The 16,293-nt window shown below is 44.8% G+C and overlaps 1 protein-coding gene across 1 annotated transcript; it reads left to right on the top strand.

The window, feature by feature from the left end:
- Window positions 1-12,450: 12,450 nt before the first annotated feature.
- Window positions 12,451-15,679, top strand: LOC137346009 (probable G-protein coupled receptor 139; the record flags this gene model as incomplete). The annotated part of the gene is made up of 2 exons (XM_068009310.1): window positions 12,451-12,520; window positions 14,847-15,679. Coding segments are annotated over exons 1-2 (900 nt in total), but the record flags the coding sequence as incomplete, so codon positions are not given.
- Window positions 15,680-16,293: the final 614 nt, after the last annotated feature.

Here is a 16,293-nt window from a genome sequence, read left to right as displayed (position 1 = left end):
GGCTGAAGCTTATCTCTTAGAAAATTGTTCATTGCCTTTTCACAGTTGCAAAACCAACCTTTAAAATAATAAAACTTTAACTTAAAATATAATTCAAGTTTATATCCCATTCCTGGGTACACAATCTTAAATCGAAATGAACACGCTCAACAATCACTTTTAACACTCATTCAATTCCAAACAACTTAATGGACTCATGCTTTCAACATTAAAGCCAGACAACAAAGAGTTAACGACAGTCAGTTCTCCAGAACACAAGTTCCACAGAACACAAGCTGTACATCCCAGTAATTCAATTCATTCGTGGACGCTTCCAACATTCTCACAGTCGAATCGAAGACATTAACTTGTTTTTACTCTAAAACATAGTCTTTTATGTCGCTCTGCCATAAACTTAGTGAATGCTTTTCTTCTTTTTGTCACCACTCCCTTTGTTTTGCGGCGGGATCGTGGGGATTCCAATTAGATTTAATCATCTTATCGATCAACTTTTTATGTTTCTCTGCCAGGTGGCAGGTAAGGGACCCCTCTGGTCCCCGCTCGAGCTCTATCTTTTCACTGGCCAGGCTTGGGTAGGATTAGAACCATTAGAATCTACTTTCAGAGGTCTGCTTTTAACCTAGCGCAACTTGTAGTAGACCGTCTCCTGGCTAACTGTCGGGTCACACGTCTGTCCGCATTTCATAAAACAAGCTTATGATATATATATGCATACATATATTCCAAACCCTCCTTGACAATGCCTAAGTCTCTAAATGAACTACCTACCACCGTTTGACCATTGTTCAGATCCTGTTAACAAACTTGGCATTCATCGGTCGTGAAACACCACCTGGCCCCGGGATAAGCTTTAAAGATACTCACCCGGTATTCCTGATGGCATTAACGACCACCGAATCCTGTTCTCAAGTTCGGGATCAGGCTTCAGCCAACTCCCCCTTGCCCCTTCATGTTCCCTTCGCCCACTTAATTCCTGGCCTTAACGTGGGACTCAGTCCTCTTAATTCCCGGCTCAGGCTGGGTGATTGGGATATCAGGGTCGCAGAAGAGTTGACTTACACCTGATCCTGCCGACTACGCCAATTGTTAGCGGGAATGAATCCAGAAGAATCACTCGACACTCAGGTCTGCTCCAATGTCAAACAGTTTATTTAGTTCCGCCAGCGGGGAGCAGGTCACTGGGCTGTCCAGATGCCTCTCCACTGAACAAAGGAAAATCATCCATACTTATACATTTTCAAACAGTTACTCAGCCCATCCCGGCCTGACATGGTCCAATCACAATGATTATCGATGATATACATTGATTATTAGAGCCAATAGAAGCGGTGACTAGGTATAGAGGGGCTGCATGACCGACCCATACACAGATCGGGGATTACTCATGATGTTTTCACCTTGTTACAGGCTAGCACCTTTGTCAGCATTCCACAAGGGTGTCTGCTTTTCATTTTAATTAGCCTTTTGTTTGAGATTGGATTCCTCAGCTCCTGTGGAATGTGGTCAAGTTAACTAAGCCCCATGGCGTTTTGCAACCTCCTCACTGTTCACTAATATTAATATGTTACTGGTTACTCAAATAATATTTAAACATTATGATATTTACGACAGGTGCCTCTGTGCTTGGGAATACCCGACAACACAGCCATCAAGCTCCTATCTATTCTAATACCATTTTCCAGCACTTGGCCCATAGCCTTGTATGCCATGGCATTTCAAGTGCTCAACTAAATACTTCTTAAATGTTGTGAGGGTTCCTGCTTCCACCACCCCTTCATGCAGTGTGTTCCAGATTCCAGCCACCCTCTGGGTGAAAACATTTTTCATCAAATCCCCCCTAAACCTCCTGCCCCTTACCTTAAATCTATGCCCTCTGGTTATTGATACCTCCACTAAGGGAAAATGTTTCTTCCTATCTACCCTATCTAAGACCCTCATAATTTTGTATACCTCAATCATGTCCCCCCCTCAGCTTTCTCTGCTATAAGGAAAACAACCCTAGCCTATCTAGTCTCCCTTTATAGCTGAAATGCTCCAGCCCAGGCAACATCCAGGTGAATCTCCTCTGCACCCTCTCCAGTGCAATCACGTCCTTCCTATCGTGTGGTAACCAGAACTGTACACAGTACTCCAGATGTGGCCTAACTAGTGATTTATACAGCTCCATCATAATCTCCCTGCTCTTATATTCTATGCCTCGGGCTGATAAAGGCAAGTATGCCTTCCTAACCACCTTATCTACCTGTGCTGCTGCCTTCAGTGATCTATGGACAAGTACACTAAAGTCCCTCTGACCCTTTGTACTTCCGAGGGTCCTACCACCCTAGGGGCTGCTTTGCTGCCAGAGGTGCTGTCCTCACCCAGCGGTGCTAAGCCAAGGCCCTCTCCCCTCATTCTCCCCATTCCAGTAATTATAATCAGGATGTTAAAGATTCCATCACACTGTTCCCCCCTGAAGTGATGTTAGACCTTTATAAAAATACTAGTCTGGCCCCAGCTGGAGAATTGTGTCCAATTCTGGGCCCCACACTTCAGAAAGGACAGGAAGGATTTGGTGAATGTACAGAAGAGATTTACTAGAATGGTTCCAGGATGAGGTTATTACAGTTACACAGAGAGACTGGAGAAGTTAGATTGTTCTCCTTAGAGAAGCCTGAAAACAGATTTGATCCGGGTGTTTAAAATCCTGAAAAAGGTAAATCAGGAGAAACTATTTCCAACGGATGAAGGATCAATAACAGATGCCACAGATTTAAAGGTGATTGGCAAAAGAACGACAGATGACAGGAGAAAATAAAAACTTTTTACACGAGAGCTCAGGATTTGAATGTTCAATAGTTCCTGGCTGTTCCCTTCACCCATCTGTCCGCCTGATAGGGCGGTCGTTTTAGATTCAACAGTCGCCTTCAAAAGGGAATTGGATAAGTAATTGATGGAGGGAAAATTGCAGGAATGGGGGAAGGAGCGGGGGAGCAGGACCAACTGGATTGCTCTTCGAAAGAGCTAGCACAGACTCGATGGGCAGAAAAGTCTCCTATTGTGCTGGACTGTTTTATAATTCTCAACCAAAAGCAATCAGTCCTCATTCATCTCATTGCTGGTCACAAAATGCTGCCATGTTCAGCACACTGGATGCAGCTGGTCTCCCAGAGTGCTGCGCGGCCCGAGCGATGGGGCCTTTTCTCGGGCGCGCTGCATTGTGGGAAGGTGGAGCCGCCATCGCCGCTTCCGGGAATTGAGTGAATGACAGAGCTGAGGGACAGTCGGCAGCTCCGCATTCTGGCAGAACGAGTTACCCGACCACCGGAGGCGGGAAGGGCAGCAGGAGGAGCCAAGCTGGACCAGCAGCTCTGTTACCTGCTCCTGTTCCCCTTTTTAAATCCTTCAAAAAAAATCAGTAAAGGCGAGACGGAAGAAGGAAACTACTGGTGACTGTTGAGGCTCGTAAGGAGGGAACAGGTGAGAGGAGAGAAGTTCGTGATATGGTGGATGGCATTTAGAGATGGATCAGAATTTATTCAAGGTAAATTATGACAGACAAAGGGACACAGGTTAAACCGGTTCAAGTTAAATTTCGGATGGTCAGGAAGTTTTTCACTCAAAGAGTGAAAATCCATTCCATCCATGGAATGGATTTCCAGACAGACAGATGGGTGAAGGGAACAGACAGGAACTATTGAACAGACAAAAATCAGAGCATTGTGAATAACTGTAGATTCTGGAGCTGGGATGGTTCAAATGACTTCTCCTCCCTCACCCATCAGCTCAGAGTTTTCAGATGGATTTACTCTTCTATTATCGGTTTAAAAAAAGATGCAGGTTTAGGATATCTTGATAAAGTACCAGATAACTGACTGGCTAAGAAATGTAAAGCCCATTGGATTAATCGGGACAGTGGGTGCATGGATATAAAATTGGCTCAGAGACAGAAAGCAGATTGGTGACTGGTTGTTTTTAAGTCTGGAGCGAGGTTATACAGTGGTGTCCCCTAGGGGTCAATAGTAGGAACTTGTTCTTTCTGATTTAGTTGAGTCGACAGGACATTGTTTCAAAGTTTACAAATGGCATGAAATTCAAATTTATCAGACAGTAAGGGGGATAGTAACAGGGCATGGACTGGTAAAATGGGTGGGCACATGGCTGATTAAATTTAACACAAAGGTAAAACAATGCATTTTCAGAGGAAGAGTGAGGTGTGATAATATGAACTAAGTGAAACCAATGGATGTCTGCTACAGAAACCCTGGCTTTGGCTTCCCTTTGTTGTCAAGCAACTTGGAAGCCAAGTTACAGATGTCAACCAGCGCCATGGCAGAGGAAAAGAGCGCAGTGTGTACATTCAGAGAGGTCAATTCACTTTGATTCTGTTTGGCCTCAATGTTAGTGATGTCCAGCTCAGTGCAGAAGAGTATCGTGTGCATTTTTGTCAGGTTGCTTTCCATTCCTGTCAAGATACTTTCCACTAGCTTTTACATTAATTGTTGTTCTTGGTCATTGAGGAACTGGTGCAGGTCAGCAAACTGCTGTGCAACATGGCAGATCACATTACACCCCATTTTCTTAAGGAAAGAGGATCAAATATACACATGAACTTTAGTTTCTCTTAGTGTTTCTGGCACAGACACCTCTCCTCCTCAGTCACCTCCTGCGGACCGGTCAGCCTACAATTCTTGTCTGCCACATTCCTCAACACATGGTTGGGCTGCAGGGTCAGCTCTACAGCATCCTCACCACACTGGGGGGCAACAAACAGACCCTCCCTGCACCTTCCTGTAGGAAACAATACAGGAGCAGCAGAAATTACACTCACAGTCCACTAGGACAGCATCAACAAATAACCTGAAGCAAAGGGGACAGATGAGGACTTCTCCATAACTCCCATTCTCTGCACTGCAAGCCATGAAACAATCAATCCAGAGACTGGACAGTTACTAATATTAATCCAACAGCTCTTCTGCTTTAAACAAACTGTGCACTTACAGCAGAGGAATGAAGCAAGTACTTTCCTTCCATCTAAATGTGTTTTACTGGCTCCCTTTCCATCTAATTGAGTTTAATTCATTTCCCAAATGCTGAAAAGTTGGGTTGCCTGGTAAAGTGGATCTAGGAATTCAGCTCCAAAGATGATTGACAGATATAGCAACTTCCCCATTAACCCTGTCAGTACCTGTGACTGGAACCCTTTTGAAGGGGCCCATCGTCCCAATCTCTCCAGCACAGAAGCAACACATTCTACAAGTGCCCTTCCTGAGATACAATTGGACCTGACAAACTAAAATGATATTGTGATATGAAATGAGGATTTCATTCGCACAATGACACCGCCTGTATCCAGAAGAGTTATTGGTCATGGAGTATCTTGGATTGGGGAATGAAGTTGCTGACATTGGTATCAACAAGCTGGATCTCTGGCAGTTACAAAATGGTGAGGTTTCTGTGTTCCCAGTTAACAGCCTGCAGGACTGTAATAACAGAGTGGCATTCACTGCAGAGGAAGTTTAAATCCTCTCCTCAGCTGTAGGTGCATCTCAATCTGAAATGTGATGCCCTGATACCTATTACATATAATGTATTGAATTTGCTCCAAATGAATATGCCTCCTGTAGGATTTCATACTGATGTGACCCCGAATGATTGTGTCCTGTATATATGCATGGCCTTTACTTGAGCTATCCAATTCATCCCACTCCCCTGCTCTTTCCCTGTCGCTCTGTATTTTTTCCCGTCAAGAATTTATCCAATTCTCTTTCGAATGTTGCCACCGAACCTGTTTCCACTGCTCTTTTTGGGCAGTGCATTCCAGATCATAACAACTCACTGTAAAAAATATTTCCTCATATCACCTCTTTCTTTTACCAATCACCTTCAATCTGTGTCCTCTGGTTACCAGAGCTTTTGCCAATAGAAATAGTTTCTCTTCTGTGCTGTGGTGACTCTGTGACTGGAGCAGAGCTTGGTCATGTGACCCTGTAGCACCATGAGTGGGAGGGGCTAGGGCTGCTTTGTGACATCATCTGACTACAGTGTGATTGGCTCCTGGCTCCTTTGTGATGTCAGTTGGAGGCGGGTTTACGGCCCTGATTCCACATCAGTGGAGTAACTGAGGGAGGGGCTGGAGTCGGCAGCTGACACTGTGAGTGACTTTAAACCATATCAATTGGGAAATGGAAAGAAAAGAACAATTTCATATTAAAGGAAGTAATTCAAACAAATGTCAATAATTACAAATGTATTCAAATTAAATATAATCATAGTCAGACACATAGTCTCACTGTATTGAAGTTACAGATTCTAGAAGTAATATTCATCACTTTAATATTGAAAGATTCTTGGAGTGAACAGTATCTCAGGAAGCTGAGAGAGAAGTTGAATCATCATCACACTAACTGGGACTGGAGAAAGGTCTCTGGGTTCACAGAGCAGATCTGGTGGCACCAAGACCCTCAGTATTGAGGATGGGATGAAACAGCAGCTTCAATGATTGTAAAAGTGAGGAATTTTACTGAGATTCCCATCAGTCCAGGATTCTGCCGAGGTGACAGTCTAACCATGCGGCTTTGACTTTGATACAACAAGTTGACTGTATCTTAACCAGTGTGTAAAGTGAGTCTATACGTCACCTGGGAGGACCTGACAATGACATGTAGAGGGATTTTTAATCTGTCTGTTTACCATGCTGTACCTGAGCTGGTGTGTGTTGTTGGTTAGTGTCAGAGAGTTTGTACGCTGTGTTTAACACAGGCTGTTACTGAGTCGGCTGTGCTTTGTGAACCAATTTAGAGAGAGTTTTACACTGTATCTAACTGGGCTGTACCCGCCCTGGGAGTGCTTGCTGCGACAGTGTAGAGGGAGATTTACTCTATCTAACTCATTCACATGCCAGTGTAAGATGATTCCTGGACAGTCAGCTCCCGAGGGACCTCCTCACTCGGCACGTCCATCTGTGGCCGTCTGTTGTTCTTTTTCCCTCCTAAACCCTCTCTCGTGCTGTTTAAGGTCCCCTGATTCTAACAGCTCTCTACCTCTCCACCTCGCTTTCCTCCTTTACGACACTCCTTAAAATCGACTTCTTTGACCAGGCTTTTGGTCATCTGACCTAATATCTCCTTTTGTGGCTCGGTATCATGCTTTGTTTTAAAATGCTCCTGTGAAGCACGTTGGGACATTTTATAAAGTTGAAGGTGCTGTACAGATATAAGTTGTTGTTGTATCCAGCACTGACCTGAAATCAGACACATTCTGCACACTCACAGAGATCGGCACAAGACCACGAAACACTCCATTCACAGGAGCTGCCCCTGGGATGGTGCAGCACTCACTCTACAGGTACATTGGAAACCTTTGGAGATGAGCCCTTGTCCACTCCCATTCTACTTTATCCTTTTCTTCTGCTTACAGTTGGAATATTGTGTGTGTGTGACATTCAGTCTGAGAAAGTTCCCACTTTGATCTCTTCAGTTCTTTGAGTTTAGCTCATCATTGAAGACCAGGACTGTCCTTCAGATGCCCTGCATTTCCTGACAGTGCATTTCCAGGACTGTCCAAGGGACCAGAGAGTGAAATCAAAGAGGTAGGAAATGTGCAGTCACACTCAGCAACATCCATCCTGCCCACACCTGTTGCTGTGTTGTGGCAGATGGAGAAATGCTGGAATTCCCCTGCAGAGGGAGATAACGGCAGCTCTGCTGTAAAAGACAGTCAGTCACTCGACCCAAGAGACGGTGAAGAAAAGACTCAAAAAATGTAAAGCTTTGAGGAACTGGATTCTGAACAAAGTAAAGATCCTCAGATCATGGTGTGTTCATACCAGATACATGTGTTTGAAATGTTTATTTGCAATTAATCCAGATTGGCTGCAGATCAAGAGGAGTAACAGTCAATACCAGGTTAACACATATGAGGCCTGTTACAAAGGGATTAGAAACCAAACCGGACACAGATAAATAACATTGAAGTATTGATCATTGGGAAGATCGGAATTGGATGAAATTTGACCCAGCAGGAAGGAAGGAGGAAAAGAAGGAAGGAAGGTGCTAATCTGGAATAACCAGGACACTGAAGCACTAATGTGCTGGGCCATGGACTGAGCAGGTGAATCAACATTTCCCACTTACATTTCCTTTCCCACTGCTGCTTCTGGTGTGGGTTTGGCCCCATTCCATGGGATGACAGTGAATTTCACTCTTTGTTTCTAACATCCAATTTGTTTCAGTTCTGTTTATTGTGATGTTTCCTTTCCAGAGGCTGATGGTACAGAGCTGACCAATGTACAGACACTGGCCAACACTGGATCAAAGGTGAAATTTATACAGATCATTTTCTCCTCTTTTACATCACCCATAACTCTTCGGAGACACAAGTGGTAAACTCCAGCTCCCTTAGTCACCATTCCTGTTAATGCTGGGTCAGATTGGGGACACAAGGCCCAGTCCATCTGAAGTACTGAGATGACATCTCCTTATCCATGGAAAGCTTCATCTGACTGATAGAGAATCCAGTCTCTGGCACTTCATGAGTGGGAGGAGGATTCTCTCCAATGGCACCAACACTGCCCTTGGGTCTGTTTCATCCATCAGCAGCAGAACATCCCTTTACCAGTTCCTGTATCAAAAAACCAGCTTGACCTTACTGGTCATCCTTTGATTCCTTTTCTTCGACTGCAGGGAATCCTGAAAACTATTTTTTTTCTAATTGTGATTCCAGGTGCACGACCCAGACTCAGGAAAAGCAGAATTTAATTGAAGGTGATGAACCATCTTCATGAACCAATCTCTGGGGCCGAGGAATAGAATGACTATGGGTAATTTTGGGAGATTGGTTCATGGAGAAATTTACAAGAGTATCTTTGGTTCTGGAGGAAATGCCCACCTGAGAGGTAGTGATATTAGTCCCACTGCATGAGGGGAATTTTTTTTTTTAATTCATTCACGGGATGTGGGCGTCGCTGGCCAGGCCAGCATTTATTACCCATCCCTAATTGCCCTTGAGAAGGTGGTGGTGAGCTGCCTTCTTGTTCCGCTGCAGTCCATGTGGGGTAGGTATACCCACAGTGCTGTTAGGAAGGGCGTTCCAGGATTTTGACCCAGCGACGGTGAAGGAACGGCGATATAGTTCCAAGTCAGGGTGGTGTATGACTTGGAGGGGAACGTGCAGGTGGTAGTGTTCCCATGCATTTGCTGCCCTTGTCCTTCTAGTTGGTAGAGGTCGCGGGTTTGGAAGGTGCTGTCGAAGGAGACTTGGTGCATTGCGGCAGTGCATCTTGTAGATGGTGCACACTGCTGCCACTGTGCGTCAGTGATGGAGGGAGTGAATGTTTGTAGATGGGGTGCCAATCAAGTGGGCCGCTTTGTCCTGGATGGTGTCGAGCTTCTTGAGTGTTGTTGGAGCGGCACCCATCCAGGCAAGTGGAGAGTATTCCATCACACTCCTGACTTGTACCTTGTGGATGGTGGACAGGCTTTGGGGAGTCAGGAGGTGAGTTACTCGCCTCAGGATTCCTAGCCTCTGACCTGCTCTTGTAGCCACGGTATTTACATGGCTACTCCAGTTCAGTTTTCGGTCAATGGTATCCCCTAGGATGTTGATAGTGGGGGATTCAGCGATGGTAATGCCGTTGAATGTCAAGGGGAGATGGTTAGATTCTGTTTTGTTGGAGATGGTCATTGCCTGGCACTTGTGTGGCGCGAATGTTACTTGCCACTTATCGGCCCAAGCCTGGATATTGTCCAGGTCTTGCTGCATTTCTACACAGACTGCTTCAGTATCTGAGGAGTTGCGAATGGTGCTGAACATTGTGCAATCATCAGCGAACATCCCCACTTCTGACTTTATGATTGAAGGAAGGTCATTGATGAAGCAGCTGCAGATGGTTGGGCCTAGGACACTACCCTGAGGTACTCCTGCAGCGATGTCCTGGAGCTCAGATGATTGACCTCCAACAACCACAACCATCTTCCTTTGCGCTAGGTATGACTGCAGCCAGCGGAGGGTTTTCCCCCTGATTCCCATTGACCTCAGTTTTGCTAGGGCTCCTTGATGCCATACTCGGTCAAGTGCTGCCTTGATGTCAAGGGCAGTCACTCTCACCTCACCTCTTGAGTTCAGCTCTTTTGTCCATGTTTGAACCAAGGCTGTAATGAGGTCAGGAGCTGAGTGGCCCTGGCGGAACCCAAACTGAGCATCACTGAGCAGGTTGTTGCTAAGCAAGTGCCGCTTGATGGCACTGTTGATGACACCTTCCATCACTTTACTGATGATTGAGAGTAGGCTAATGGGGCGGTAATTGACCGGGTTGGATTTGTCCTGCTTTTTGTGTACAGGACATACCTGGGCAATTTTCCACATTGCAGGGTAGATGCCAGTGTTGTAGCTGTACTGAAACAGCTTGGCTAGGGGCGCGGCAAGTTCTGGAGCACAGGTCTTCAGTACTATTGCCGGATTATTGTCAGGGCCCATAGCTTTTGCAGTATCCAGTGCCTTCAGTCGTTTCTTGATATCACGTGGAGTGAATCGAATTGGCTGAAGTTTGGCATCTGTGATGCTGGGGACTTCAGGAGGAGGCCGAGATGGATCATCAACTCGGCACTTCTGGCTGAAGATTGTTGCAAATGCTTCAGCCTTATCTTTCGCACTGATGTGCTGGGCTTCCCCATCATTGAGGATGGGGATAGTTGTGGAGCCACCTCCTCCAGTTAGTTGTTTAATTGTCCACCACCATTCACGGCTGGATGTGGCAGGACTGCAGAGCTCAGATCTGATCCGTTGGTTATGGGATCGCTTAGCTCTGTCTATCGCATGCTGCTTACGCAGTTTGGCATGCAAGTAGTTCTGGGCTGTAGCTTCACCAGGTTGACACCTCATTTTGAGGAATGCCTGGTGCTGCTCCTGGCATGCCCTCCTGCACACTTCATTGAACCAGGGTTGGTCTCCTGGCTTGATGGTAATGGTAGAGTGGGGGATATGCCGGGCCATGAGGTTACAGATTGTGGTTGTGTACAATTCTGCTGCTGCTGATGGCCCACAGCTCCTCATGGATGCCCAGTTTTGCATTGCTAAATCTGTTCAAAATCTATCCCATTTAGCACGGTGGTAGTGCCACATACCACGAAGGAGGGCATCCTCAATGTGAAGGCGGGTCTTCGTCTCCACAATGACTCTGCGCTGGTCACTCCTACCAAAACTGTCATGGACAGATGCATCTGCGGCAGGCAGATTGATGAGGATGAGGTCAAGTATGTTTTCCCCTCTTGTTGGTTCCCACACAACCTGCCACATACCCAGTCTAGCAGATATGTCCTTTAGGACTCGGCCAGCTCGGTCAGTAGTGGTGCTACCAAGCAACTCATGGTAATGGACATTGAAGTCCCCCACTCAGAGTACATTCTGTGCCCTTTCCACCCTCAGTGCTTCCTCCAACTGATGTTCAACATGGAGGAGCACTGACTCATCAGCTGAGGGAGGGCGGTTGGTGGTAATCATTGGGAGATTTCCTTGTCCATACTGGACCTGATGCCATGAGACTTCATGGGGTCCAGAGTCGATGCTAAGGACTCCCAGGGCAACTCCCTCCCTACTATATACCACTGTGCCGCCACCTCTGCTGGGTCTGTCCTGCCAGTGGGACAGGACATACCCGGGGATGGTGATGGCAGAGTGTGGGACGTTGTCTGTCAGGTATGATTCCATGGGTGTGTACTATGTCAGGCTGTTGCTTGACTAGTCTGTGGGACAGCTCTCCCAACTTTGGCACAAGCCCCCAGATGTTAGTAAGGAGGACTTTGCAGGGTCAACAGGTCTGGGTTTGCCATTGTCGTTTCCAGTGCCAAGGTCGATTCTTGGTGGTCTGTCCAGTTTCATTCCTTTTTATTGACTTCGTAGCGGTTAGATACAACTGAGTGGCTTGCTAGGCCATTTCATCGGCCATGTAAGAGTCAACCACATTGCTGTGGGTCTGGAGTCACATGTAGGCCAGACCAGGTAAGGACATTAGTGAATCAGATGAGTTTTTACAACAATCGACAATGATATCATGGCCATCATTAAACTAACTTTCTTTTTTTGAATTGCTGCATGGACACAGTTGAGTGAAGGTCAGCACTGAAACAACATGAGATCTAGAGATGGGACTGATGGTGTTTGAAAGAACAACCTCATTGCTGGGAGAATACAGCTTCCAATTTTCATTAGTTAATTAATGTGATCAGAATTGTCCAGTCTTTGGAGTTTTCCAATTCAATCTCAGAAATAAATATATTCTATCACAACACAGACTTGATGCAATATCGTAATCTGTTTGCTCAAATTGAAAAAAAATGTTTGAACAATGTTGCAACCTCAATATCCCCGGGGTGATACCACAGGGTATAAATTACAGGCTCTGGCAATGTGTCACCTCAGAGTTTAATACAGAGAGATTGCCTGCAGCACAAAGGGACACATCCCTTCACACAGAAAATGCGCCAAACAATTGACAGTATCGGGAAAATATATTATCCTATCATCGCTGTCATTGGTGTTCCTGGTAAGTGACTATAACCACTGAAGTTGTGTAAATCTGTGTGTGAGCTGGTCTCTGGTTTTACTCTGTGACTGAAAATGTTAAATGCTGATCTAGTGGTCACCATTATACAGACACCCGATCAGTGATATCATTTCCTTATGTCAAATATCCTGAATTATCTCTGCAGTTTTATTCCATTGTCTCGGCTGATAATAAATCTCTGTCTGTAATTGACAGGCTCTCTGAATTATCATGTTATTGCATTTAGTGGAATATCGTGTAATGCTGAATTAGACCTCAGTGAAGGCAACTCTCTGAGTGAAGATATTAGTGGAAGCATCAGTCAGTGTAAAATCAAAATGAGTGTGGGTCACTAACTGGAGTGGAACACCTGATCCCTGTGACCATGTCTTACTGGGAGTATCTGTCACTGTAGAACTGCATTGAGTATGAGTCACGAACTGGAGTGGAACACCTGATCCCTGTGACCATGTATTACTGGGAGTATCTGTCACTGTGGAATTGTACTGAGTACAATTGTATAACCCGGTTCTATTTTGAAATCATTGTTTCTGGTATCTGATCTCTCCATTCCATAAAGCTCCTCTGTGTTTTCACAATGTAATTAATTGAAAGTGTTTTTTGCTTATGTTTAGTAATAAGTGTATAAAGTGAAATGTATTGATATTGCTCTGTCTCCCATTCAATTGCTCCAACAGAAACAACTTTCTGATAGTTAAACAGCAGGACCAATTTTTTACAGTACTCTAATCCTCTTGTTAATGACTTATTCTTATTCTGCCTATAGTTACGTGAAAACTTCAGATGTTTTGGTGTCGATTATGCCCCTTCCCCCAATGTCGTCCTGAGAATCTGTGGGTCATGACTTGTGAATTTTATTATATTACACAGGATGAATATTGGGCTGTGTTTATTGAATCGTCCACTTCTGTAACTGATGATGTTTTGACAGATCAGTTCTTATCTATGATCCAGAGTCTCGACACATGTAACCTGTACCAACCTCTGCCCTTAGCTCAATAAAGTGTGTCCCTGAGAGGAGAGGCACCTATAACTGAGGAAGAGACATATCGGGTTTTCATAATACATAGATCAGACCGAGGGCAGTAAATAATATTAGTAAACTGTTAATGATGAAATAAATAGTACACTTCTCTCAGTTCTGGTATCATTCTAATTAAAATAATTGCACCTTCTCCAGTGCATCAATACTCTTTTTGCAATATGGAGAGCAGAACTGTACACAGTACACTAAGTGTTGTATAACCAAGGTTCTATATTAGTTTAATATCAGCTCTTTGCTTTTTCAATTCCATTCCTCTGGAAACGAACTCCAGTGCTTTGTATGTATTTTTATGATCCTGTTAATCTGTGTTACTACTTGAAATGATTTGTGAATCTGTTCACCTGAACCCCTTTCCCCCTTGAACCCATTCAGCTGCTTATTTTCCAAGGTTTATGAGGGAACCTTATTTTTCTGATTAAAATTCAGCATCTCACACTTAGCTCGACTGAAATTCATTTTCCATTTAAACGTCCATTGTGCACGTTCATTCACTATTAATAATATCTTCAGGTATTTTGTTGCATTCCTCCTCTGTATCAACTGTACTCTCAACTTGGATTTGTCTGCAAATCTTGAAATTGTGATTCTGCTTCCCAAGTCCATATTGTTTATGTAAATGCTGAACGACAATGTTCCCAGCGCTGATCCTTGTGGAACACCACTTCCCACCTTCCACCAATCTGAGGAAATGCCTTTAACCCCTACTCCCTGTTTTCTGTTTCTGTAGCCAGCTCACTGTCCATTCTGCTGCTTGTCCCCTAACTCCACTTGATCTGAGATTAGTCATAAGTCTGCTGCGTGTTCCCTTATCAAAGACCTTTAGAAAATCAATGTATATTACATCATCTATATTAGTCTTATCCACTCTTTCTGATATTATTCAAAGAATTCAAGTTTGACCTGCTTTTTGGAATATGTGCTGACTACTCTTTATTATATTCTGTGTTTTGAGATGTTTTTTCCACACCCTGGTGGTTCAGACCCTGGGGTGTGGTGGTTCAGACCCTGGGGTGTGGTGAGATGCAATCACAGGGTGAAGGGGGTCCATTCCCAATGTGATGCGGGGTTGGGGGGTGGTGGATGGTGGATGGTGTATGAAGGTGGGTTGGGGCCGAGGGTTGAGATGTTTAAATTTTAACCTCTGACCCGCCCCTACCTTCCCTGTTTTTGGTGCTAAAATCCTGTCCTTACTCTCTGGGTCAGATACGGAGAATGTTTGATCAGTAATTTTCAGTCTCTTTTCCCTTCTCTCCCTTACAGTTAATTTACTGACGATTATGATCCTGTCCCGGGGAAAGTGCGGCCTCTCCACCTGCACCACTCGCTACCTGGTGGCCATGGCAACTGCGGATCTACTGCTCATTATCATTGAGGTCATACTGGGGATGATCCATTATTATTATTTCCCGGTGTCTTTCCTGGACATCACCCCTGTGTGTAGTGTTATCCTTGTCCTGAATCATACATTCACTGAGTGTTCTGTCTGGTTCACGATCACTTTCACCTTTGATCGATTTGTGGCCATTTGTTGCCAGAAGCTGAAAACAAAATATTGCACCGAGAAAACTGCTGCTGTGGTTCTAGCAACAACCAGCATTCTGCTTTGTTTAAAAAACATCCCCATCTTCTTTAAATATGAACCTGGAGAGATAAACGACAATTTACCGTGGTTCTGTGTCGCAAAGCCAAGCTATTTTACTGATCCTGGATGGGTGGGATTTGCCAGGTTTGATACAGTTTTAACTCCATTGATCCCATTTGCTTTAATCCTGTTGCTCAACGTTCTGACAGTCAGACACATTTTAGTGGCCAGTCGAGTCCGTAAGGGACTGAGGGGTCAGAGCAAGGGAGAGAATCACAGTGACCCAGAGATGGAGAGCAGAAGGAAGTCTGTGATTTTACTCTTCACCATATCTGGCAACTTCATATTTCTGTGGTTGGTATATGTTTTATATTACTTAAACATCACATATCACTTTGATGATGATTCTTCTTATCTATTTGGAGAGGTCGGATTTATGCTGCAGAATTTAAGTTGCTGCACAAACACATTTATTTATGTGGTGACTCAGTCCAAGTTCAGAGAGCAGGTCAAGAGTGCGGTGAGATATCCAGTTACATCAATTATTCAATTAATGAATAAACAAAACAACTGAGAGCTGCCCAGAGGCAGGTCCCAGTGTTTCCAGTCCATGAATGGAATATTTATCCCCAGACTTCCATCTTCTGAATGGAATTGTTGGCAACTGTCTGAGGTGCAACCAACTTCCGAGCTCATATTCACTCCATCACTAAGACCACCTATTTCAACCTCTGTAACATCTCCCGACTCCAATCCTGCCTCAGCTCATCTGCTGCTGAAACCCTCATCCATTCCTTTGTTGCCTCTGCACTCGACTATTCTAATGCATTCCTGGCTGGTCACCCACATTCTGCCCTCCAAAACTCTGCCGCCCATGTCTTAATTCGCACCAAACACCGTTCACCCATCACCCTCTGTGCTCGCTACCTTCCACTGATTCCTGGTTCTGTAACACCTTGATTTTAAAATTCTCACCTTGCTTTCAGATCCCTCCATTACCTGAACACTCCCTATCTCTGTAACCTCCACCAGCCCTACATATCTCCCGATCTCTGTAACCTCCTCCAGCCTACACCGCTCCCTATCTCTATCACCTCCTGCAGCCCCTTCACTCCGCCCTATCTC

The sequence above is a fragment of the Heterodontus francisci genome, chromosome 29 (genome assembly GCF_036365525.1).
Source record: "Heterodontus francisci isolate sHetFra1 chromosome 29, sHetFra1.hap1, whole genome shotgun sequence".
NCBI classification, from domain to species: Eukaryota; Metazoa; Chordata; class Chondrichthyes; order Heterodontiformes; family Heterodontidae; genus Heterodontus; species Heterodontus francisci.
Note: the sequence above shows the minus strand (reverse complement) of the source record. Positions and strands in the feature narration are given on the sequence as shown.